This window comes from Mustela nigripes, chromosome 6 (assembly GCF_022355385.1).
Source record: "Mustela nigripes isolate SB6536 chromosome 6, MUSNIG.SB6536, whole genome shotgun sequence".
Classification (NCBI taxonomy): Eukaryota; Metazoa; Chordata; class Mammalia; order Carnivora; family Mustelidae; genus Mustela; species Mustela nigripes.
The window spans coordinates 100,506,938-100,532,125 of NC_081562.1; the positions used below are offsets into that span (position 1 = coordinate 100,506,938).

At 53.7% G+C, this 25,188-nt stretch overlaps 2 protein-coding genes across 3 annotated transcripts; both read right to left on the reverse strand.

Moving 5' to 3' along the window:
* Positions 1-3,522: 3,522 nt before the first annotated feature.
* Positions 3,523-10,018, reverse strand: LAG3 (lymphocyte activating 3). Of its 2 annotated transcripts, none has more exons than XM_059404939.1 (8): positions 9,609-9,803; positions 9,150-9,300; positions 8,489-8,772; positions 7,610-7,867; positions 6,941-7,216; positions 4,692-4,934; positions 4,310-4,437; positions 3,523-4,004 (listed from the first exon to the last, which is right to left on the reverse strand). In XM_059404939.1, exons 1-8 carry the CDS (start codon positions 9,664-9,666, stop codon positions 3,840-3,842), a joined length of 1,563 nt encoding a protein of 520 aa, XP_059260922.1. In that variant the 5' UTR covers positions 9,667-9,803; the 3' UTR covers positions 3,523-3,839. The 2 variants fall into 2 exon arrangements, with proteins under 2 accessions (XP_059260922.1, XP_059260923.1); XM_059404940.1 differs by having other exon boundaries at positions 3,524-4,004; positions 8,489-8,775; positions 9,609-10,018.
* Positions 10,019-11,464: 1,446 nt separating this feature from the next.
* Positions 11,465-17,337, reverse strand: PTMS (parathymosin). The gene is made up of 6 exons (XM_059404549.1): positions 17,284-17,337; positions 15,762-16,451; positions 12,693-12,764; positions 12,395-12,473; positions 12,191-12,252; positions 11,465-12,020 (listed from the first exon to the last, which is right to left on the reverse strand). Exons 1-6 carry the CDS (start codon positions 17,335-17,337, stop codon positions 11,970-11,972), a joined length of 1,008 nt encoding a protein of 335 aa, XP_059260532.1. The 3' UTR covers positions 11,465-11,969.
* Between the last annotated feature and the right edge of the window lie 7,851 nt (positions 17,338-25,188).

Sequence of the window (25,188 nt, forward strand, 5' to 3'; positions counted from 1 at the left end):
ATTGTCCCTAACTCCCGGACCACATTTGGCAACTCAGAGGGAGGCTTCTGGGCCTCTTGCCTCCCATAGGAGGTTGGAGCAGGCAAATTTCAGAGCTTGGCCTGGGCTCAGCCAGTTGGCACCTGCAGCCCTTGGAGAAACTGTCAGCCACAGCAGCTAGAAGCCATGCCTGCCCCAACCCCACTCCTTCAAAGTCAGGGGCGCACTGGCAAATGTGATCTGAATGAGCACAATATGGCCTCTTGCCTGACACACTTGACTTGGCAAGACCCTGAAATTCGTTTGGCTTCCAGAAACTCTGGCCGTAGACAGTAGAAGAGGCTATCAGCCCCATTGCAGAGCTAGGGATGGAGCAACTCAGAGATGCTCCTTCTCCTCATCTGGCCCCTCTCCCTTTCAGGTACTGTTGCCCCATGAGAGACAAGCTATCAAGCTATCATAAGCAAGATGGCCCCCAGTGATTCTTGCTACTTCCAATTCACACCGTGTGTTGTCCCCTCCCATATTGTACAGCACTGGTCTGTGTGACCAATTGACTAGGGCAGAAGTGATGGTATATCCCTTTCTTGATGAGGTTGTGAAGACTTGATAGCTTTCTTCTTGGCCACTTTCTCCCCCCGAGGAAGCCAGTTGCTATGTCATGGGCAGCCTTTTGGAGAGGCCCACTCAGGGAGGAACTCCACCCTCTGACCAGCCACCACCCGAGAAAACCTTTTTGGAAACAGATCCTCCACCTTGGCCAAACCTTCAGATGACCACAGCCCTGGGCCACATCTTAGCAGCCTCACAAAAAACCCTGTACCAGAAGCACCCCACTAAGCTGCTCTTAGCTTCCTGACAGTGTGAGATCATATATTTATTGTTTTAAATTACTGACTTTTGGGGTAACTTTTATGTGGCAATAGAGCACCTATTGTTTTAACTTCATTTTTTAAAAAGATTTTATTTATTTACTTATTGGGGTGCCTGGGTGGCTCAGAGGGTTAAGCCTCTGCCTTCAGCTCAGGTCATGATCTCAGAGTCCTGGGATCAAGCTCCGCATTGGGCTCTCTGCTCAGCAGGGAGCCTGCTTCCTCCTCTCTCTCTGCCTGCCTCTCTGCCTACTTGTAATCTCTCTCTCTTTTAAATAAAATCTTTTAAAAAGTAAAATAAATAAATAAAGATTTTATATTTATTATTATTTTATATTTAAATATAAAGATATTTATTTATTTGGTTGGTTGGTTTTTTGTTTATTTATTTGATTGAGAGCCAGAGAGAGCTAGAGAGCACAGGTAGGGTGGGAGTGGGGTGGGAATGGCAGAGAGAGGAGAAGCAGGCTCCCAGCTGAGCAAGGAACTGGGATCATGACCTGAGCTTAACCACTGTGCCACCCAAGCACACTGCTTCCTTCCTTTTTAACAAGGGTTTAAGATGATCCTCCACCCCAGCCCCCACTGAAGTTTCCTGAGCTCCCTGCCTCCTTCATGTCCCTTCCCCTCCAGGACCCCAACGTGGAACACTGGTTTGCCAATGAACTTGGAGATGCAAGATAAATTCAGCTAGCTCCCTGGGGGGTCTTAAGCGGACAGTAAAAGAGTCTGAGGTTATCCTGCCAGATGGGGAGTGGAGCTTTGTGGGGAAAGGAGAGGAGCAGAAATGTGTCACCCCTAGGAGAGACCCCACAGAGGAAGAGGTAAGAATGAAAGAATGAAAGGAGGAGCCCTATATACCCAAGCCCCATGCCCTTTCCCCTTCGACCCTTTGCTCTTTTTCTTAGTGGGTAGAGGAACCAGGTGGCCTTTTATTCTGCCTTTGTCCCCTCCCTGTTCCCTTGGTTCAGGAGCATGGGGAAGTCCCCACATAAATGATGGTGAATGCTTGATCTCATCAGCCCAAAGGGCATAGGTTGTTACCCAGTAGAGAGGAAAATTGCCACCCACAGAACTTTCCAGGAAACCCCTGGAAAGGGGGCTCCCACCATACCCTAAGGAGAGCAGGGTCACAGGGCAGACCTGAGGTGTCTCCTCAGCCACTGTCCCCAGCCCACAGCAAAGGGTGGGAATGATGCTTTCAAGGCTTCTCGAAGGAACTTCAGGACCTAACCTTACAGCGTGATGATCTCTGGTGAGTGTCAGAGCCTCTCTCTGTGCCACTGTTTCTGTGACAAGGCAACGGTTACCACCATCCTAAGGCTCGGAAACTCGGGCTGTTTTAAATGGTTCATTACTCGGGCTTCAGAGGGTGCCCCTCACCCTCTAAGGTTCTGCCCAGAACAGAGGTATCCCTCTGTCCCCAAGTCTTGGGCCACTGTGTCTCCACAGGGATAACTTCAGCCTCCTGTTTTGTGTCACTGGGCACGTGGCACCCAGGCGCAGTGGGACACCTAGCAGGGTCTCTGCCATAGCGCGTGTACATGACACCTTGTGCCCCCACTCCTGCAGGCTCACTCCCACTCCCTACGAGTCTTTGTTTCCTCCTGTCCAGGGTTAAAATGCCCTGGCAGAGCTGTGTGCTGCTGAGCCCTGCGTGTATCACAGAGGGACCTCTAGGTTCCTGGGGGTGGGGGGCTGCTGGGGGCCCGAGGCTGTGTGTGCCCTCTGCAGAAGGACAGCTCAGGTGAATGCTCTCTCCAAGACAGAGACAGACAATGAGGGAGGCAGGCAGGCTCATGGGGGCTTCTGTACCCTTCCTGGCATGACCAGGACCCGCCGGCTTCCTCTTTCACAAATGGATGATCAGACAAACAAATCATATGCACGGGGCACCTCGGTTTTCAAAGCCCTTTGACCATCAAATACTCACAGCAACCTGTTTTCATGGGTTATTGTCATTATTCCGTATAATAGGAGGAAACAGAGGCTGAGGAGATCAGCAGAGACAGGATCAGAAGCCAGGTCTCTGGACTCCTAAAGCTACACCATCGCCAGCAGTCTTGCTGGCATTTTTCTCCCCACATGGGACCTTTGTTCACAGCACTCCCCTTTGTCAGATTCGGATCATAACCTTCCCAGGGCCGGGGCTCTGTGTCCTGAGGTGGGCATGGTTCAGTCCCTCTCCTGGAAAGTGCCCCAGCTAGGTGACTGTGGCTTGGTGCACACACTACGCAGACCGTAGAAAGTGAACCCCGCCGAGGTGGTGCCTGCACGCAGGGATTGGGGCCTGTCTGGACCACTTGGACTGTTCATGTCCTCCAACCTGCCCCCGCCTGCTCAGCGACCTCCCATGCTATGATAAGCAGTGACCACCGGGTGGCAGTGTGTTCTCGTGCCTGGGACCGGACAAGTTGTCCAGAGCCAAGGATCATGGGGGTGGGGAGGAGGCAAGCAGGAACCTCAGCCAGCTGCCCAGAAAGGTTGCAAGACCTGATCCCCTGGAGGACGTGACATAGCAGGGCTCCTCCGTGTGTGTGTGCACGCGCACGCACGCGCGTGCACTGCAGCAAAAGGGCCAAGGACAATGTGAAATGGAGCCAAGTGTGGGATGGGGTGGGCCAGGGGAAATACAAAGGAAACCAGGGCAGCTAGCATAATACAAGCGAAGGACACAGAAGAGAGCTTTAGAGGTAAGGGGTGAGGGCTTTTTCGGAGCTTCAGAAAAACGACTACCAGGAGAAAGAGAGAGAGAGCAAGAGAAAAGACCAAGGCAGAAAGAATCACGAAGAGGCCAGGAACAGAAAAGAGGAAGATAAGAGAGATTGGCTGGGGAAAGTAGGTCGGAAGGCTGAGGTGGGAGAAGGGAGCCCCCAGAGGCTGGGCAGAGACAAGAACCTTCCCTGGACAAGAAGGAGTCAGACTCGGGCTTGCTGCTGATGGGGAGTTTATTTTGGACCTAGTTGTGCGGATCTGTGGGCTTCCAGGTCAGAGTTTCTCTGGCTCCAGCTCCAACTCCGGTTCCGGCTCCGGCTCCAGCTCAGGCTCAGGCTCCAGCTCCAGCTCCGGCTCTTGCTCCAGCTCCCCTAGCTTGCTCTGAGCCTGAGGTGGGTGAGTCCCATGCTCCAAGGCAGAGAATCTTCTCTGAAGCCACTGTGGGAATCCGTGGAGGGCCGGTGGGGAGAAGGATGAAGGGAAAGAGAATAAGGAAGATGCCGAATGTGTCTGTTCTTTCCCAGCCTCCTGCCCTTCCCTATCCCTTTTCTCAGTCCCTTCAAGCCTCCCTTGGGTCCTCCAGTCCCTGGAGAGGCTTAGGAAGGGGGGGGGGGTGCTCTGAAGGCAGGATGAGGAGTCCACCTTGATCATCTTCCCTGAGGAAGGGGTGCCACTCAGAAAACTGAAGAGAGGGGAGGCCAGTGGCTGGCGGGGCCTGAGGGGTGTCCCCTCAGGTGACTCACCTGTCTTCTCCAAAGGTGAAAGCCAAAGGCTCCAGTCATCAAAAGCAGAGAGAGAATACCAAGGATGAGAAAGAGAGGGAGATGACCTGTTTTGGGGGCACCTGGGACCCTCCCAGAGCGCTGGGCACCTAGAGAAGAAGTACATTAGGCACAGGGTCAAAGGATATCTTGCCACCTCTCATATGTTACAGAGGCAGACATCAAGGCCCAGAGTTTGGGGATTTATCCAGGATCATGAGCTAATGAATGGCGGAAGGGGGTTGGGGCCTGAACAAGAGCTGGAGGTTAGAAAGAAAAGATGTGGAATGCGGGTGGGCGGGGAGGGGTCTGGAAAGTGGGATCAAGCCTGGAGCAGGTGCTGCGGCATTGTGGGGTCTCAGACCTGGGCTAGCCGGCTCAGAGAGGTGCACCGCTGTCCCAAGAAGCCTCTCCCCCTGGTACACCCGGCACTGCCAGGGCTGGGAAAGGAGTCTGGCTTCCTGTATCTCCAGCCAGGGTCCCGAGGAACCTCTCCAAGACTGCTTATCTGGGGGGCTCCACACAAAGCGCTCTCGTCCCGAAGCCGGGGTCACCTCACAAAGCAGTTTTCTCAGCTTGCCAGATAACCCGAAGGATTTGGGAGTCACTGAGAAAATCAGAAGGAAGAGATCTTTGGGGGCCCGACCCCCTTACTTGAAACCATAGACTCAACTTCCCAGTCCCTATCGCCTGGCTCTCACCTGGGCTCTGATTGGGTGAGGTTGAGGGGAGGAGATCGGGGGTCAGGGCCAAATTAATCTTATCAAGACAAAGCTCTGGGCAGATCACTCTGCAGTTCAAAAGCTGTCCAGGCTCTTTACTGCCTTCCGGGACTATTCAAACTCAAGCTGGCCTGGAAGGATTACATAACAAATACCATCTTGGATTCTCTTACACAACTTTCTACTCAAATGCTCAGAAACCTCAAGATCTGTCAGGTGTGTTGGTTCCCCTACACACACCTTACACTTTTTTTTTTCTTTCATGACTAGGCTCACATTGATGCCCCCTGAATGAACTGTGCCCTCTTTTCTGAATGTTCAGAGAACAGTGAACTGACCTGCACATCTACACACAGAGCATCTCAAAGCTGTAGAGTAAGAAGAGAGAGGGCAGGGAGCTGAGCATAGCGGTGGAGGAACCTGAGGGTTTGGTGACACAGACACCAGACCTTAGGCCCCAAGGCTGGCACTTGCTGGCCGTGTGACTTAAGCAAAATCCCTTCTCTATAAAACAGGGGTGGGGCGCCTGGGTGGCTCAGTGGGTTAAGCTGCTGCCTTCGCCTCAGGGTCCTGGGATGGAGCCTCACATCGGGCTCTCTGCTCAGCAGGGAGCCTGCTTCCCCCTCTTTCTCTGCCTGCCTCTCTGCCTACTTGTGATCTTTCTCTCTGTCAAAGAAATAAATAAAATCTTAAAAAAACAAAACAAAACAAAACAAAACAGGGGCAACAATCTCTTCCGGTGAGCTGTGGTGCAGAGAAGCTGTTCAAGTAACACAAAACAGCTGACCCTCAAGAAGACCTTGGATGGAGAAAATTGGGAGGCTTTGTGGGCTGATTGGATGTGGAGGAAACAGGAGGCCAGTTTCAGGGGGAGTGGGATGCAGTTACTGAGAGAAAGGCTAAGTCAGCAAGAGGACACATGGTGTGAGGAAAGGATGGGGCTTGGAGTGAGGCTGGGCTGTGGGTATGCCATATAAGCAGAGCTCTCCTGGAAAGTCAGCATTGGCCCTAAGGAGATGTAAGACCTATTAGCATATTCACTGATTTGCTGAACCAATGTACCTTTTTTTTTTTTTTTTTTTAAAGATTTTATTTATTTGACAGAGTGGGACACAGCGAGAGAGGGAATACAAGCAGAGGGAGTAAAAGAGGGAGAAGCAGGGAGCCAAGCAGGGAGCCCAATGTCAGGCTCCATCCTAGGACCCTGGATCATGACCTGAGGCCCTCAGACACCCCTAATGTACATTACTGAGCACCTACTATGAGATGTTACGGTTCAGTGACCACAGGTGAACACAACATACAGCCCAGCTGTCGTGGCTCATAGTTACTAATCCATCAACACATACTTTCTAAGTTTTTGGGTTTTGTTGTTTTGTTTTTTTTTCCTGTGTTTACGTTATACTCTCTTAAAAAAAAAAAAAAAGAAAAAGAAAAAGAAAGGAAAAAAAAAAAGCCCTTGCTCTGTAAATATTTGCTGACCAAGGGACTGGATTTATTAACTCCTCCCAAATCCAAACCACTTCCTGCAATTTGAACCAAAGCATTGGTCCCCAAGTAGAGGAGGATTCTAGAGATAGAGTCCCCCTCTTTTGAACCATTCAAACTTTTGCCACCTCTCCTTCTAACTTCTCAGACCCTCCTCCCAATTCACAGCAGGGGAGTCCCTTAGAGGAGAGTGGAATGTTCACCTAGTGACTCAGGGGAGATTTTCAGTTTCAGTTCTTTATGTGGGGGCGAGAAAGGAGGAGGCCACCAGGGTTGCCTCTGCGACTTGTGCCCACTGGCCTAGCATCAGGAAGCGGATCTGCCCCGTCTTGGCCCAGCCAAGGCCTGGCCTTCCTGTCCCGGCTCTCCTGTGATGGGAGTTCCTTTCCCACTTGGGACTGACCTGTGATGACTGCCAGAGTGACCGTAGCACTGAGCTGCTGTCCCTGCAGATGGATGTGGCAGGTGTAGGCCCCCGCCTGGGCCTGGCTCACAGCCTCCAGTTGGAGGGTAAAGTTGCCATTGTCTCCAGCCACCAGGAGGTCAGGGCCTCCCCCTGGAGGGCTCCACTTGGCGGTGAGAGAAGACTGGGTCCCCACACCAGGGGGCAGGTGGCAGGGTAGGTCCACCCTGGAACCAGCTCCAGCGTATAAGGTCAGAGGCCCTGAGGGCTCCAGACCTGGGAAAGAAGGAGAAGCTAAAGTTGAGGCAGAGAGGGGAGGTACAGAGAGGCTGGAGCAGGGAAGTGAGGCAGAAGAGCAAAGGAAGGGGTCTGGCTCTGAAGAGCCCAAGGGAGCAGAGTAATGTGGGTGAACTGAGGATGCTCAGAGTCCCCCACGTGGGCCAGCAGGAGACCAAAGGCTGCCAGTGAGGCTGGATGACCCAGGGAAAAGTCAGGAGTGGGGAAGGCAGCTGAAATGTTGCAAAGCGAAGTAAAAGTGAGGCCCAGAGCATTCACGGTGGGCCCTAGCTAGCTGCTGGAGACCTGGTCTGGGGACCCAGAAGTAAGGGTGAGGTGATGGCGGGCAGGGAGGGGTTGTGGCCAAGGGTGAAGGCAGCCCGAAGAAGTTACCCAGAACCGTGAGGTTGTGCGTGAGGGAGACATTGAAGCCATCTCTGTAGGTGAGGATGCAGCCCCACAGCCCAGAGTCTGAGGGGCTGACTTGGGGCAGGAAGAGGAAGCTTCCAGCTAAGTGGTGATGGGGGGACTCCCGAACAGGGACTCTGCCCCGGAACCAGTGCACAGAGGCTGGCAGGTCCGGGCGGCTGAAGGAGCAGTTCAAAATGACCCAGTCGGAGATCCTGAGGGACCCTGGGGGGCTGGCAGTCACTGCTCAGGGATAAAGGAGGTTTGATTAGCCCTACTGCAAACACCTGTCTTCTCCTAGAAGACAAAAGGCAACCCTCCTCCCACCACCATCCTGCAAAGCCGCCTTCCCCGTCCCCCCACCCCACTTCAGTCCAGTGCCTGGTACCTGGAGATATTTAAAATGGATGCTCTGGGACCTCCTGCCTCCTTCCCCTCCCCCCTACACCCCTGCCCCCCCCTTCCCTTTCTGCAGACTTTGCCTGAGGATCCCCACTAAGCCCACCCCCTGAGCTACAGATGTCTGAAATGAGTCACTCCAGCCCTGCACTCTCCCCCCAACCCAGGGGTGCCTCCCCTCCTCCACCTGGCACTCCCAGTGTGGGTGGGGGAGGGGAGCTCCAGGGTGAGACAGTCTCTCCGTAGGGTCCTCTCCCCACACACGTGCTCTCCTGGGGGGACCCCCTTCCACTCTGTTCCTCACCCCCTCCCGCTCCCCTACTGGGGACTCTCAGCCGGGGCCCCGGGCACCTCCTGGGAAGCACAGCCCCTACCCCCGGCCCTTCCTGCCTCCGGGGCGACGGGGACGGCGGCGCCCGGCCTCAGCCCCGCCAGCCCCGCTCCCCGCGGCCCGCCCCCACCTACTGGAGGCCTGGCCCACGCGCAGACGGAGGCTGCAGGCGAGGGAGCGGTCCCGGAGGTGCACCGCCGCGCGGTAGTCCCCGGCGTCGGCGCGTCGGGCCGGGCGCAGCCACAGCGAGAAGTCCCCGCGCTGGAGGCCGCGCTCTTCCAGCCGCACGCGGGGCTGCAGGGGCGGCCTCCCGCTGCGCAGGCCTCCGGGCGCCAGCATCAGCACCACGTAGCGGCGAGGCCCTGAGCCCCGGGCGGAGGGCGCGGCGGGGCGCAGGCTGGGCGCGGGAGCTGGAGGGCTGCTGGGCGGGAGAGAGGGACGGGGCTGAGAAATTCGAGGGCGAAGAAGCCTGCGCCACTTCGAGGAGGAGGAAAGCCACCCAAAAGGAGATCTTTTGCCCGCTAACCGTCCCCATGCCCGTCTCCCCTCGGGTTGGGCCAGCGCCACCCACTCTCTGGAGAGGCAGGTGTGGAAGGGATGCAGGTGTGAGGGGAGCAGTCTTTCCCAGGAAAGGCAGCGGGGCGGGCGGGGTGGGGGGGAGCTGAGCCAGTGGCTTCAGATAGACTGACAGCTCAGAGGAGGAGACCGATGGCTAGACTGGGCCTGGGGTTATGAGTAGGGATGCCAATGCTGTTGGATTTGGGGGATCCTGTTGCCCGAGTTAGGGATGCATACCTGTCTGGTAGATGGTGCCAAGTGACCCCTGCGGTTCGCAGAAGGCTGACATCCTGGGGAGGGATTGTGGGCCTGCAGGGGAGCTGAGCGGGAGCCCCCTCCTGGGCCCACACCACCACTGGGACCTCTGTCCTAGACCCTGGAGCCTCCACTGGGGAGGAAAAAAGAGGCCAAGGGGAGGGGCCATGAGCCAAAAGACTTAGGAGTAGAGAAGAAGCCTCAGTTACCTGAAGGAGACACAGGGCTGAGGAAGACCTTGGGTTTCTGTCCCTTCCCCACCCAATGGGAAGACTAAAGAGAGGCTTTGGGGGCAGAAGGACTGCCCCAAGCAAGGCATTAGAAGAATCCACCCAAGCTAAGGACCTTGGCATCTCTGAGGTCCAGACATCCCTACTGACCACCCCCTCCCCACCCGTGGATCTGAAGGGTAGCCCTCCCAGAGGGTCAGCCCCATCTTACCTGGAGCCACCCACCGGAGTTGCAGAAGCAGCAGAACCAGGAACCGAGCCTCCCACATCTCCCCTTGGGCCTGGGCCACGCTGAGCCCCCAAAGGGAAGAGGTCAGAAAGAAGGGAGGGACAGATGGACAAAAGAGAGTTCTGCAAAGATTTGGGGTGGAGGAAGGGAATCTAGAAGAGGGACAAGGACAGAGACCTAGAGATAGAGGGAAGAGCCAATGACTGGAGGCTGGAATCTAGAGGCAAGCTGGCCAGATCAGGCAGCAGGAGTTGGGGTGGGGGGAGGGGAGGTTCCCTGCAAATGGGCAGGGCAGTGGCAGAGAGTAGAGCGGAGGCAGGTGGCTGTCTTGAGCTGGGAGGCAGTTCTGCTGCCCCAGGGCCCTTGCCCCTGTCCTTCTGCCTTCCCTCCACCTTCCCCACTTCCCCTCCCCGTCGCCCCCCCCACACACACCCCAAGGCTCACAGTTTCGCTTCGCAGTGGAAAGTCTGAGGGGGTTGATTCCCAGCAGCATTACCCTCCACTTCTGTGGTGGCGCTCCCCTTGTTTATTTCCTCAGTCCTGGGTGTCCCCGCCGAACCCTCCCCCTCCCCCACCCATCTGACTATTCTTCCTACCCTGGGCCTTCTGTGTTCTCTCCAAACCATTTCTTCCTGGACTACCTGCTTGCCCAACTCTAAGCTGCTACTCCAGTCCCAACATTAACACTTTCTTCTTGGCAAACCCTTTTCTTGGTACTCCTCTTCTCCCTCATTCCCTTAACCTTCCAGGACTTTCACTCAGCCTCCCCACCCATCCCATGTCTCTTTGGGAATAAAGCAGACCTAAAGATGGCAGGTGTGGGAAGGGGCACCCCAAGACCCTGGAAAAGAAAAGCTACATTATAATGAGCCTTCACTATATATACTAGTAAAGATATGGGGTGGAGAGACTGTATTGGATACTTTACAAACAGTAACTCATGAAATGTATCCCCCATTGTACAGATGAAGAAACTGAGGCAGGCTCAAAGATTAATTGACCAAGGTCAGTTAGAGTATGAAACCAAAAGGTGTCTGTAGTCCAGATTCTGGGTGAGTTATACGTGTCCTCTTGAAGAATGGTGGGGTCAATGTGTGTCACACCCACACACACTCCTCCAGTTCAAGACCCCTATGTGCTCGGCAGCTTTTCCCGATCCATAGGTTTTAACTAACAAGGCAAGGGAGATAGGGAGAAATTCTCGAACAGAGACCAAACTCAAGAAAAACGGAGACAGAACTAGAGAAGGAAGTCTGACTGACAGAGGGGAACTCTTGCTCCCCACCCCACCCAGCCGGAGGAGCCTGGCCCAGAGATGGAGCGTGAGTGTGGAAGACCTTGTACCACACCTGGGAACCACAGGAGGCCCTGGACTTCTCCCCTGCCCAACCGAGTGCTCACTTCCTCCCTGCCTGGTGGAGGACAGGTTTGATGCCAGACAACTCTCTCTCCAGGTCCCAGGAGGCGGAGACCCAGGCCTCTCATCCCTCTCCCACTTCAGGGGCGGGACTTCCTGTTTCTGAGGCTGCTTCTTTGCCTGGTTCAGCACAAGAGAGCTGGTAGCTTTCCACTGGGCTCAGCAGTGTCTAGACCTGGTGTGGGCTAGCAGGGAAGTGTGTATGCTCTGCTGGGGAGGAGCATCCCCAAGAATCCAAAACCAAGAAAGAAGTTAGTTCTCAAAGAAGCTGTGAGCTCCGCGTCCAACCCTGGAACACTGATCTTGTCTTGCTTGAGTGGTTGCTGGTAGCAGGGCTTGGCTGCTTTTTTATAGAAGGGTCCTGATGGAATGTGCCATCTGCCACCCCCCTCCTCCCTGTCCCGGGAAAGCAGGAGACAGGTTAAAAACAGAAGCGCGACCGTTTCTTTATTAAATTATACAAAAAGGGGAGGGGAGGAGAGGGGGGCAGCTGTGGGGCTCGGCCCCAACCCTGGCCCCACCCCGGCCTGGCGCTGTCTGAGAGAAGGGGATCTGAGGGAGACCCAGGGATCAGGCAGGGTAGGGATGGACAGGACATGAGGCTGGGATGCAGAGGTGAGGAAGGAGAGGCTACTGGAGGAGGGGTGGGGGAAGGGAGGAAGAGAGCAAGGACAGGAAGAAGAGCAATTGGGACCAGCTGGGGAGCTCAGATGGAGCAGGTCAAGAGGTGGAACAATGGCAGAGTGAGGATAGAAGGGGCAGTGTCTGGAGAGGCGGACATGAGAAAGGCTGGGGACAAAGAGGGTGGCAGCTCTGGTGCAGGGTCCAGAGCCAGGAGCCAGGTGGAGAGTGGCTGCACTTGTCTGTTCCCACCCCCACCTCCAGGCCCTGAGGGGCCTCCCACCCCCAGCCCATTGGCAGGGGGCTCAGGCCGACGCCCCATTTTCTGTCTTCTGCCGCTTGGGATCCGCTTCATCCTGTGGAAGGAGAGTTGGGGTAGCTGCAAAATGGGAGCGGGACCTCCCCCAGTCCCTGCCCTGCTCCAGCCCCACCCCACGCACCACAGGGATCCAGGTCCAAGTCCAAAGGGCTCCCAGCCCCTGCTGCATCCCTGACAGCCCCTCAGGCCCCACAACCCAGCCCAAACCTCCTCTTCAGCTGCTCTCTTCAGCGCGGGCCCTTCGTCGTCATCTTCTTCTTCTTCCTCATCTGAGGAGCCAGAAACGGGTCATTGGGGAAGGGCAGGAAGCTCCGGCACAGACCCCCTGTGGTTGCCCTCAGCCCTGCTTCAGGTCTTCAAACCCACCCTGACTCAGTTCCTTTGAGCCCAGCCTCCCCTGCCCCTCCCCACCTTCTTCTTCCCCTTCATCCTCCTCCTCTCCGTCCTCAGCAGTTTCTTCTTCTTCCTCCTCGGCTCCGTTCTCCTCCTCCTGTGAGGACAGAGAGAGGGGAGAAGGAGCAGCGTCAGGCTGCCAGGTGCCTCCACCACCACCAAGGGCAGGGGCGTCTGGAAGGGCCAAGGGTGGGGCAGGAAGGGTTGGGAGGGGCCATAGCCAAGGCAGGACCCAGCGTCCCTCAACCCCAGGGAAGTGGAGGGGAATCCCAAGTATCTTCCCCCAACCCCTCCGACCCCTCCAACCCCTCGGCACCTCCACCACTTCTTTCTTTCGCTCTTTTCGGCTGGCTTTCTCCTCCACCTTCTCTTTCTTCTCCTTCAGGTCCTGCAAGAGAGAAAGAGGTCACCTTCCTCTCACCACAAATGAGCTGCAGCCCGTCCCTCTCGCCCCGTTCTCCTGCTGCAGTGAGCTTAGAGGACTGGGAGAATGAAGGAGTTGGCTACATTAGCTTAGAGGCAAAACAGAGGTCCCAGGGTCCTCAAGGCCACAAGGGGGCTGGGACCGGACACCTGCCCGAAGACTCAAGGGAGGAGGGAGAGTGATGAAAACAGAGGAATGGATGGCCAACGTAACGGCTCTTCACTCCCATCAAGTTCTCCAAAATCTCACAGGCTGAAGAGTTCAGCTCAGCAAAGCAAATCCCCTCCATCTGCTCTCAGCCCTGATGCCCCACCCCCTCTTGAGGGCCCTCCGCCTTCCTGGCCTGCCCCCTCCCTGGCCTGCCCCTCCCGCTGCCTTGCTCTGCCTTTTGTCTACCTCTGGGGCCTTTTCCTGAGTCCTCTCTCCTGGGCATCCCTCCCAGCTTCCCCCTCAGCCTCCTTGAATGCCTTTGTTTCTCTGTCCATGTGTCCCCCTACTCCTCAGGCTCCTCCGTGGCCAAACACCACGGGAACAGGGAGAGCAGCCCAGCAAGACGCACACCTACTTCAAACCAGTTCGAGTAGTTTCTTCCTCCCTACATCTGGCAGGTGGTGTGGGATGCTGTGCCCCTGACGCCGGCACTGGTGTGGTGAAGGGGTAGAAGTGACCATTTCCAGGGGTAATGTCGATAAAGGAAACGTGGAAGGGAGAGGGTACTGGACATGGTAGATGAAGAGAGACAAGGTCTGTGTCTGGGCTGGGCTGGGCTGAGATGAGACTGAAGATGGAGAAGATACCTGTCTGGGATACCCTCCCTCCTTCATCCCCCCAGGAGCCCAGCAGGCGCACATTTAACGTCCCATTATACTGTGACTGATGGAGATGCTCCTGAGTCCCTTCTCTCTGGATACCACCCAGTGTCTTCCAGTTTAGATTCCAGTCCTCTTCCCCCACCAACCCTCCCCAACTGCCCATGGCAGGCACTGATCAGCTGTGGGTGTCCCTGTGTGATCTGATCTGGTGTTGGCCTACAACTCTATGTATCTGATTCCATGTGAAGGGAAGTTTTCTGTGCGAGTAGATCACCCTGGAGGGTGTGTCCTTTCTGGACCAGGATCAGGGACAGCAGTAGGGGTTGGTGCAGAACGGCTGACCTGGAGGGACACTCAATTCCCTTCTCCCTCTAAGAGGAAAACAGGACACCGGACCCTCTCACTGCAGCTCGGTTTCTTCCTGCCACTTCCCCCTCCTCATTTCTTTGCCCCATGGTTGACAGGGCATCTCTACCACCTGGTGGGCTTTCCCTGGCATCCTGGGTCTGTCCTGGGCCTGGAGAGGGGGGGAGGGGCTGGCTGGTTGGCTTCTCTCCAGGGGCCCCAGCACCAGGTCGGTCTATGCTCCCCTGGCCTGAGTTTCCCATCTGGGCTGCCCAGACAGAGGGAGGGAGGGAGAATTCTAGGAAGGGAGGGAGGGAGACTACGGGAGACCAAAGTCCAAGGGGCCGGGCCCTCTCCTCCCCTGTCCTGTCCTTCTGGTCACTGTCCTTCCATGATCCCTTTTCCAGGAGAGTATGTGACCTAGGTCTTGTGCTAAGCAGCTCTCTGGCCTCATTTACTCAACACAGGCACACACACTGACACAGGGTGACACCGATTCACACTCGCAGCTACAAGAGGAGGGCCCATGAGATCCGGAGACACATGGCCTGGGTCTGGGCATTCTGGCACACACTCCTGAGACACACCAGGGCACAGGGGAGCCACTCCGCACTCACAAAGCAGCAACATGGCTCCAGCACATCCGCGTCTCCACATGCACACATGTAACTGACACGGGCAGTCCCACACACTCGCTGGATTTCAGACATACAAAGACACCTACTCAGCGGAGTCACATGCCACAGCACAGCCCACCGGAGGGCCCCACGGCACACCTTAGCAGCTCTCACACATAGCCCCTCGCTGCCACTGCCTTAAAACCCACTGGTGGCCCCCTTTCACTTCAAGGGCCTCTAGGAGCCCTCTGTGACCTCCTCAACAACCAACCCCATCACCCCCAACCCCATACAAGTCGGGCTCCCAGCCCCCAAACGTTGGCCGAATTAATTTCCCAAAGCGACACTCAGCAGGCTCCCTAGGGAAATTAGAGGAAGGCTGGAAGCGAGGCAAGGGCAAAGGGATGGGGCCAGGAAAGGGAGCCGATGTTAACAAGGACGGCTGGAAGCAATGTCTTGCAACGCTGAGCTTCAGTTTTCTCGAAGGCTATTCCCGCCTCCCTTCATGATTTTTAGAAATCCAAGACTCTTTAAGTCTGTCTGTGTTGGGGGGGGAGGGGGGAGGCTGGAGGGGGCTATGGAGAGAAAAGCGAGCTTAAGGCCAGTAGGGGGAAGAAATGGATACAGACGGAAGAAAAGGAGAGAAGACAGAGAGACTAGCCGTCCGTGGAGAGAAGCAAGAGACAGTCGGGCCTCGAGGGGAGGGGCCCGAGAGCAGCCTCCCGGGAGAGTCCTATTTACTCTGGAGGATCTCAAACCGCTTAGCGGAGGAAAGGTGAGGTCAGACGGGAAGGAGAGACGGGGAAAGGGGGCGCGGAGAGAGGCAGCGGGGGAGGGGCACGGTAAAGTGAGCCGCGGCGCGCTCCGACGGGAAGCGGACGGGGTAGAGACGCGCGAGCCGGAGCCGGAGAGGGGTGGGGACGGCGACGGGGGCCGGGCGACGGCCGAGCAGCGAGGCCGGAGCGGCGGCGTGCAGCGCTCAGGAAGCTAGAGGGCGCTGGCGGGAGCCGCGCGAAGCGGGGTAGGCAGCGCCGGGCAGGGGAGCGGGGAGTGGGGGAGGGTGAAGAGGGGTCCTCCGGGACCCGGCGCCGGGGCAGCGTGGGGCCGTCGGGGACGGCGTGGGGCGCAAGACCGCGCGGAGCCCGGGGGTCGCGCGGGGTCCGGGCCGCCGCCGTCCCCGCCCGTACCTTGGCGCTCAACTCGGCCGCTGCCTCCACGCTCTTCTCCGACATGGTGCCGGGGCCGGGGCCGGGGCCGGGGCTGGCGGGGAGCCGGGGTCCCGGGGCCGGGACGGAGGGGCCCTGGACGGCGGAGGGTGGCCGCGGCCGGAACCTGGCGCGGTGACGGCGGCGGCGGCGACAGCGGCAGCGGCGGCCGCTCAGCAAGCTGGGTCTCTGGAAGAGGCGGCAGAGGCGCGCGGGGTGGGGCGGGGGTGGGTCTGGAACGGAGACCCGCAGGGCTGCGGCCGTCCGGAGGGCGGGCGGAAGGGCGGTGCGGGCGGTGGCCGGCGCGCTCCGGCAGCGATCGCTCGGTCCTCGGCTCGCCGCCCCCGCACCAGCAGAGCTGCCGCCGACCAGCCGCTGCCGCCCCCGGGCAGGGAACCCGCTTATAAAGGCGGCGCTGCCCGACGGGAGGGGCTTCCCAGGGGTGGGGCTGGCGGGAGCTGGGAGGAGAGGAGAGGGGAGGGGGATGAAAGCGGAGGTTGGCGAGGTGGGGATAGGAGGATGAAAGCGAGGGGAGGGAGCGCGCGAGAGGCGGGAGGGAGGACAGGACCAGAAGGGGGAAATGGAGAGACTGACGGTCTTGGAGAAAGGAGTGGGGAGAGGAGGTGGGAAGGGGTGGGGTTCCTGCGGGGAGGGACCTCTCCGAATCCCGACCTACTGCCTGCGAAAGTGGAGTCAGTCTTTTGGGGGCGGATTAGAGGGATGGCCAGAATCCTTCTGACCCTCCCCCTCACCTCCAAAGAAACCCTGAGATTTTGCCAAGGGTTGGGGTGGGAGAAGCAGATGGAAAGGCCGGGCAGGTATTTGAGAAACCAAAAGCTTAAAGTAGAGGAAGAGGGTGGCGGAGCTACTTCCACATCACGCTGGTTTCCCCCTCTCGTCTTGCATCTCCTTTCTCTGGGTGGCCTTAAGAGGGGATGGGAGGGCCAAAAGGGCAGTCCACCCTCTGTCCCGGCTGGAGGCTGACTTTTGTGAACCCTACTGGGTTCCGCCCTTCCTGGATCTTTCTGGAGATCTGGAGGAGTCAGAGGCCCTCCAGGCTCCTTCCTTCTCTTCCATGTTGGACCTCTACGATTTCACCCATCTCATCTCACTAGTCTTTGGTCTTTTTCTCTTCATCCCAGCTCATTCACCTTGACCCAGACCCCTCCCTCACAACCATTTATCCCTCACATCTCTCATACTTGTGTAGGCTCTTCCCCGCTTTTCATTCCCTTTTTCTTCCCTTCCATCTCTGATTTCCCTTCCCTCCTGTCCCGGACCACACTGTTCCTGTCTCATCTGAGTCTGTCACCTGGCCAGACTCAGATGAGACAGGAACAGTGTGGTTGTACCCTTGGTGATTCCCCCAACTTCTCTCTTCAGGTCCTGATTGGTTTACATTTTCAATTTGCTTTTCTCTTTCCTCTGCTGCCATCTTCCCCAGCCTTTCTGGATTGTATTGGCCTCCTTTGCAAGGGGTTCAGGCCTGGAGTTCCGGCCCCACCTGGTTCCACTCATCCTCAGTTCCCGGCCCGCAGTCTTGGTATCTTTGGATCATTTTGAGAAGCTTGGGGGTTTCAGGAGCTGGATGTATTAACGGTCAGGAAGGTGGATGGAATGGAAGGCTAGGGTTTGGAAAAAGATATCCTTGGTGTGTGCGCACTTATGTATTTGTCTATCATTATCATTGTCTTTTCATTTTCCTAATAAGAAAGACACTGATCTATCATCATCATTTGGTATCTGAGTGCTTAAATATACCATCTTTTGGTCCTATGGCGTACACACCTCCCAATTTCTCTTTCTCACTCTTCCCATCAGTTTCTCAGTCTCCATCTCCTCAAAAATCTTGGAGCCCCACCCAGGTTTTTCCTTGCCGGACTCTGATCATCTTTCTTTGAGACCTTCCCATCTCTATCTCAGTCTGTTTCTCTCACTCACTGATGTCTTTGGCGATCTCTGACCCTCTCCATCTCTGTACTCTCCTGCTTCATTTCTCTCCCTCTCCCCTCTCCTTTACCCCCCACCCAGTCTCCTGTCTCGCTCCCTCCCCGGCACGCTCTTTCCTCTCCCTCCCACCCTCCTTTCCTCTTCCCCTTCTCCACCTCCGAGCCCCGCCTGCCGTCTCGGACACCCTGCTGGGCTTTTACCCTGTTGCCCTGGTAACCGCCCCCCACTCCGGTCACCTCCAATCCCCTCCCCCCCTCCAATCACCGCCACCGACAACCTCCATCCACCTTCCTCCTATTTTCCCTGAGAGCCAATAGAAACCCTGTTGCCAGGTGGAATGCTCATTTGAATCAGCCAATCCAGGAGTCTAACTGCTTGCCCTGCCTTATATGGGGATTTGAGGAGGGCCACTCCCCCCATTCCAGCCCCACAGGGGACCAGCCCCTCCACTGTCCTTTCTCCCCGCCCTGGAGAGAGCGTGGGACCCTCCCTGTCACCCTCGAATAGGGGCCTGGCCTCCCATTTCTCTAACTGGAACCACCGGGGTTAGTGTGGGGAGTGGGCCGGACTGTGGGCTGGGCCTCTGGGCTGGGGGTGGGAATGAGGTGTGATTAGGAAAGGGAGGCGGAGGGAGCCGGGAATTTTGCCCAGGGAGGGGTGTCTGGGAGCGGAGGCAGCTGCAGTGGAAAATTCCAGGGAGATGGAGAGGCAGAGAATGGGAATCCTGCCCCAAGGCCCAAGGGAGTGCCTTGAGAATCTAAGAGTTTGGACACTAGGGTCCCCAGGGACCACAGGAAAAAGATCCAGGAAGCAGAAAGCCTAGATTTAATTTCCTTCCTGCAGGGGAGAACCATCTCTTATCCTTTCCTGTCTGGTTGGACAGCAAACCTGGTCTCCTGAGTCTTGGCTTCATAAGAAAGAAGCTAGAAGTGGAACTTGGGATGAATCTGGAGCAAGTGGGATGCTGAAAGCCTAATCCCATAGTCCTTAGGGTTAGTCTCTGAGCCTCTGGGGCCGGTGGTGTTAAATGGTGCCAGCTAGTGTCTGCTCCTTCCAGAGAACCACGTCTGAGGCCTTGTAGAGGCTTGCCTATTCCTAGAGTTCCACTACTCCTCAGTCCAACTGAGAATTTCTCCCACTAGGTGAATGGGGAAACCCACTTCTTACACATTTTCTGGAGGTGGGAAAAAGGAAGCCAGGTGAGAACAAGGGAGGCATGAGCCCCCTGGAAACCATGGCTGCTGGCCTGACATCCTAGAGATTTATGTCGTTACTGTGTGAAAGGCGTTCAGTTCAAACTCTTGCCATCTGATTCTTAATTCTTGCTTGTCTCCAGCTTCCTGACTTTTTTCAGCTTGCCTGTTTCTCTAATAAGTTAAGTGCTAAGGAAGGCCTGGTGATCCTTGGGGGCATTAGACAACAGAAACCTGAAAGTTGAACCTCTCCACTCCTCACTGTACTTTTTTATCCCCATTCCAGTTGCAGTATAACTCATTTTCTTTTCCTTACTTTCCCTTTTTCTTTTCTTTTCTTTCTTTCTTTCTTTCTTCTTTTTTTTTAATCGTTTCAAAACTCAAGTCAGTGGAGAGTTGAGAGGGACTCCTAGAGAGAGACCTAAACCAGCCTAGGTTTGATCATATTTGTTGACTGCAGGAATGTTCCTTAGAAAGCCTCTTTACTGGGCACCTGGGTGGCTCAGTGTGGTAAGCCTCTGCCTTCGGCTCCGGTCATGATCTCAGAGTCCTGGGATTGAGCCCCACATCGGGCTCTCTGCTTGGCAGGGAGCCTGCTTCCTTCTCTCTCTCTGCCTGCCTCTCTGCCTACTTGTGACCTCTCTCTCTCTCTCTCTCTCTGTCAAATAAATAAAATATTAAAAACAAACAAACCAAACTTGGGGGTTCCTCCTTGGGTCAGACACTGTGCTCTGTGATGGAGACACAAAGCTGAAAAAGAGATGGTCCTTTCCCTCAAGGAATAGATGGGGAGAGCTCAAAGCACAGCCAGAATAGGGACATGCAAGGGCTCCTGGGTGGCTCAGTTGGTTAAGCCTCTGACTTCAGCTCTGGTCATGATATCCGGGTCAGAGGATGGAGCACACATTGGGCTCCTTGCTCAGCAGGGAATCTGCTTCTCCCTCTCCCTCTGCCACTCCCCCTGCTTGTGTGCGCTCTTGTTCTCAGGCACTCTCTCTCTCTCTCAAATAAATAAAATCTTTTTTAAAAATTAAAAAAAAGTCCTTTGGAAAGGGACACGCATCCAGCAATCTTTCCACTAGGCAGATAGAACACTGTCTCCATGGGTACACTTTTCTAGAATGTCTCCTGGATCTCTCCTGATTTTACAAATCCTTATCCATCGTTCCCAACTCAGAACAGGTTCTATTCATTCCTCCACCCTGTTCCTCCACCCTTACCTATTGTCTCCTTCGCCTGTGCTGAATACCTAGCACGATGCTAGGCACCAAAGAGGAAGAGCTCAATAAATCATTGACTTCCTAGCCCTGACACACCATTTTGGCCTCATTCTCAGAGCCCTCTCAACCTTCTTTCTTTGAGTAAGCTTCTCTCTGACTTGGAATCTTCTAAATACTGATTTCCTGGCCGCCGCTGTCTTTTATGCTATCATCCTCACAACCAAAAGTTGTGTGGCTTTCCCACTTCCCCATGAATGCTCTCCCTAGCTAGAAGAATTGGTTTTACCATCCTACGTCTCCTCCAGATTTTCTGATTGGCTTTGTAATTCTCCCTGCCCTCTTCCTGACCTTCTTCACTTTTAGACCAAGCATAGTTGCCACTGCCCAACCCTCTACTGCCCTCCTTTCTGTTTCTCCTCCTTGCCTACGCTTCTCAGAAAGCCTTCACAGGCCTTCAGAAAAGTCTGGAAGGAAGATCACATTTATAGTCTGTCCAACAATTTTTTTTTTTTTTTAGAAATACATTTACTTTTTTTTTTTTTAAGATTTTTTATTTATTTGACAAAGAGATGGCAAGTAGGCAGAGAGAGAAGGGGAAGCAGGCTCCCCGCTGCTCAGAGAGCATGATGTGGGGCTTGATCCCAGGACCCTGAGATCATGACCTGAGCGGAAAGCAGAGGCTTAACCCACTGAGCCACCCAGGTGCCCCTGCCCAATAAAATTTACTGTGATCATGGAAGTGTTCTATATCAGCACTTTCCAATACAGTGGTCACTAGCCACGTGTGGTTAAGAACCCTTGAAATGTGACTCCTGCATCTAAGGAACTGCATTTCTTAAAGGTTATTTAATTTTAATTACATTTAAATAGCCACCTATGGCTAGTGGCCACCATATTGGACAGCAGCACTTTATACCTCAGCCATAAACTGTCTCTTCTTCATCCACCTTCATGCCCTTCTCCATCCCCAGTGTTCCATAGGTAGAATGGCGAGAGCAACTCTGGCTGCCGTGCTGAAGGTCATCTGGGCTGTTGTCATACACTACCGTGGGTGCAAGTCTATTCAGGGTTCCCACACTTTTACAGGTTAAACAGATGATGTGCCTGAGGTAGAGGACAGAGAGTAGAAATGAAAAGTCTAGAAAAGTCTAGGGGAAATGTTATGGAAGTGACAGCTAGAGACTCCTTTTGCCCACAGGAACCAGGAGGAGACAATGACAGTGGTGCCTGAACCCTCCCAGGTGACTGGTCTCAAAGGTCCTGTTCTTACTCTTCACAGTCTCCCTTCTGGTCATCAATCCCTCGCTCCTCTGGAGCTCCTCAAACCCTGCATGATCCCACTGAGATTCTCTCGCTTTCTAGTTCAGTTAAAGGTACTGTCCTCCACCCATTCATTCCTGCCAGGGGGTCATCCAAGACCACCTTTTCTTTCCCTCCCCAGCTCCTCCACTTTCTAAAGATTCCTGGAGTGCCTCCCCTTCTGTCCAAACTCAGTCCTGTCTCTGCTCCAGGGGTGCTGACTTCCTTCAAAAAGTAGGGTTTTTGACCGTACTTTAAGAATTGGTGTATCTTCAGTACTCACCTCCCTACCTGGCATACAGCAGAAGCTCAAAAATGTTTCCCAAAATGCATAAACTGACTTTCTACCTAAAATACAAATCGACTAAAGAATAAATAAAACAAAATACAAACCGACTATTGCCATTTCCCTACATAAAACCTTTTGATAGCTTCCCTAGGCCTATAGGATGAGGTCCAGAAGAAAATAGGGCCCTTTGAGGACTAGTCCCTTTAAACCTAACCTATGTACCCTTCTCTCTCAGCACTGTTCCATCAAAAGTTTTGCTTCATCAGTTTTTCTACTCCTTCCAATTCTTCCCAAATGGAGCATACGTCTGTGCCTTTGCACTGATCACATTTCCTGCTTGGAATGGTCTCCTGGCTTCCCCAGCCCTGTTCCCAGGTCACACTCCCTCTTCTGAATGGCTTTGGCCCTCTTAAAATACATCTTTCTACTGCAGCCTTCATCACAGGATTATAATCAATTCCATGTTGCCCCCTCTCACTAGGCTGTGAAATTGCCAGGGCAGAGACCACATCTTCCTTGCCTTATTATCTCCAGCCCCTAGCACCACGTCTGGCACAGAGTAAAAAGCTCAGTAGATCTTGATAAAAACTATCATACATGTAGCTCAAACTTCAACCCTTAATGTCCATGTTAATCACAAGGTGTTCTGCCTCCTTCTGGATATCTTCTTGAAAAGATCAGACAATAGGGAGTTCTTAAGACTGAAAATTTCAAATTCGGGGTCCCTGGGTAGCTCAGTTGTTAAGCATCTGCCTTTGGATCGGGGCATGGTCCTAGGGTCCTAGGATCGAGCCCCACATGGGGCTCCCTGCCCAGTGGGAAACCTGCTTCTTCCTCTCCCTCTGCCCCCTGCTTGTGTACTTGCTCTTGCTGTCTCTCTCCCTGTCAAATAAATAAATAAAATATTTTAAAAAACAAAACCCTTCAAATTCTAAGCTGACTGTTCACATTAGCATATCCACTCAAGATGGTCTAACAACTAATATCTTGTGGTCAAACTGCCTATGGAATTCACTTATTTCTATATCTCCTCCTACTTGGGGTAGTCAGCTGCTGAAGGTAAGACCATCTGGGTCAGTTACCCTGTGTATCCACGTGGTCAGGATCTTACAGCTAGAAACGATTTCAGTATATTCTTAAACCAATACTTGTCTATTCTCAGTCAGTGCAGCAAGCAGGATGGTCATTTCTTTCTCATTCAGGTGCCCAGGTCAAAAAAATCTGGGAGTCATTCTTGACTCTTTTCCATCATACCACATCCATCCATCAGCTGATTCTGTTGGCCCCATCTTCAAAATCTATCTAGAATCTGACCACTCCTCTTCCTCTGCTGTTTCAAATCTACTCTTAAGACATCACAGGGTCTCACCTGGATTATGGCAACAGCATGCGAATGGTCCTTCTGTTTCTGCTGTTGTCCCCTCAATAGTCTGTTCTCCATACAAGAGCCAGAGTGATTCTTCTGTAGGTCTAAAAAGTCCCAAATGATACAGCTTCTTCTTTCTCTGTGGCCTTGTCTCTTACTACTACTCTTCCTTTCATTCACATCAGTCTAGGCATACTGGCTTCTGTGTTGAATATACTAAGCATACTTCTGCCTCAGGGCCTTTGCACTTACTGTTTCCTCTGCCCAGAATGCTCTCACCTCAGCTTTCCTGAGCTTGTTAGGTCTCTGCTTCAATGTCATCTGATCAGTTAGGACTTCCTGGTTACCCTAAAAAGCAACCACCACTTCCCAACTACTTGCTTATTCATCTGTCCCCCTTCTCCCGTGTTTTATTTTTACCTGTGTCACTACTGTATTTCCAGAGCCAGGAATTTTACCTGACACCTGATGGCATTCAATATTTGTTAAACGGATATGGAGTTGAAAACAAACTGAAAAGTTGATTTAAAAAAAAAAAATGCTCGAGTCACTTTTTAATCTTACTCTGACCTGATGTCCGCAGTACAACTCTATCTATGGCAACTTAGCACTAATTTTCAGGTTTTTTCTCTTTTCCCCAAGACATATGCATACACACACACACACTCAGTCACACCCATTCACTTTGGCTCTTCAGGCAAGAAATTCTGTCTCCCCTAACTCACACATCATTGCCCCAGCCCCACTCTGTTCCAATATCCTCCTGTCCTGGGATTGCCCCAAATGTATGACCTTCATCTAAAGAGGGTCCCTTTCCTGGCCCAGCTCTACTCTCACAAGGACTTTCTGACTGTGGCTCCATCAGACAGAGCAGCAAGTGTAAGAACCACACTGTTTCTCTTCCTTCCTCAAATGCTGTCCTACTTGTGCTAAACCTCACTCCTGGCAGGGCCCACTGTCCCTCCTACATCTTATACTATAAAGGACACTCCAGTGACAGAGAAATTTCTTTTCTTCAGAGTTCACTGGACAGAGAAGGAAGGAAGGGAAGGGAAGAGAAGGGAGAAAGGGAGGAAGGGGGGAAGGGAGGAAAGGGGGAAGGAAAAGGGAGGAAAGGAATGGAAGGGAGGGACAAGGAAGGGAAGGGAGAAGGGAGACAGACACAAACTCTGGTTGTGGGAGACATAAAAGTTACTTGTAAAATTACATTCCTTCCATTTTTGGAGTAGATAGTTGCCTATATGGCAAGTCTCTGTGGACTCTGGAAATGAGCCCTTCCATGTCCTTCTTCATCCCCACCTATTCAAGAATTTCTTTTTAATCTCAGACAAAGTCCAGGTTTGGAGCTTTCTCTCATAGTTAGAAGCTAAATTGTAATTTGTAAATACTCCTAGGAGAGGTAATACACTGATTTAAAATCAGGCAAAGGTAAATATGACCAATACCTGATTCTTAAGTTTTATAAGGAAGAGGAGAAAGGTTTCTAGGCATCTAAAGGCACTAGGTAGACAGAACCAGGTAATGGAAAAAGAAAAAAGGAGGAGGCCGGAAGTTAAGTTCTATCTCCTATCCAATTCTGTGAAGGCTGGACCTAATGGAATGAGAAGGGAAAAGCTGGAAGGTGAAAGACCACACTAGTTAAGTCTGGGCCACAGAACTTTGAGAAAATACCTGGTCACCTGTCATACTGCCTTTGAGGCAAGAGGAAAAGGGGCAGTTGCAGGGTGGGATGTCCAGAGATAGAGGATCTGAAGAATAAATTGAAAAGCTTTTACTAAGTCTGTTTTCCAGAAATATCAATGAAAAGCAAATTTGCTTTTATTCTGTCTTTATCTTTGTTTGGTTTTGCCAGTCTGACAGCTTCTAAATTATCTTTCCCCCTCTGTCTCCACTATTGTTTTTCCCTCTTTAATAATGATCAAGTCCAAAGAAACCTGAGAAGCCCTGCTCCCAGTATCTTTTCCTGAGTCACCAGGGACCCCCTCCTTCTTCACCCCTAGGGAAGTATTGGGAACAAGTCTTTGGCATTGTCAGCCTCCACATAGCACTAATATGGCTAGCAGCCAGAGTAAAGAACAGGGAGAGTTAGAGT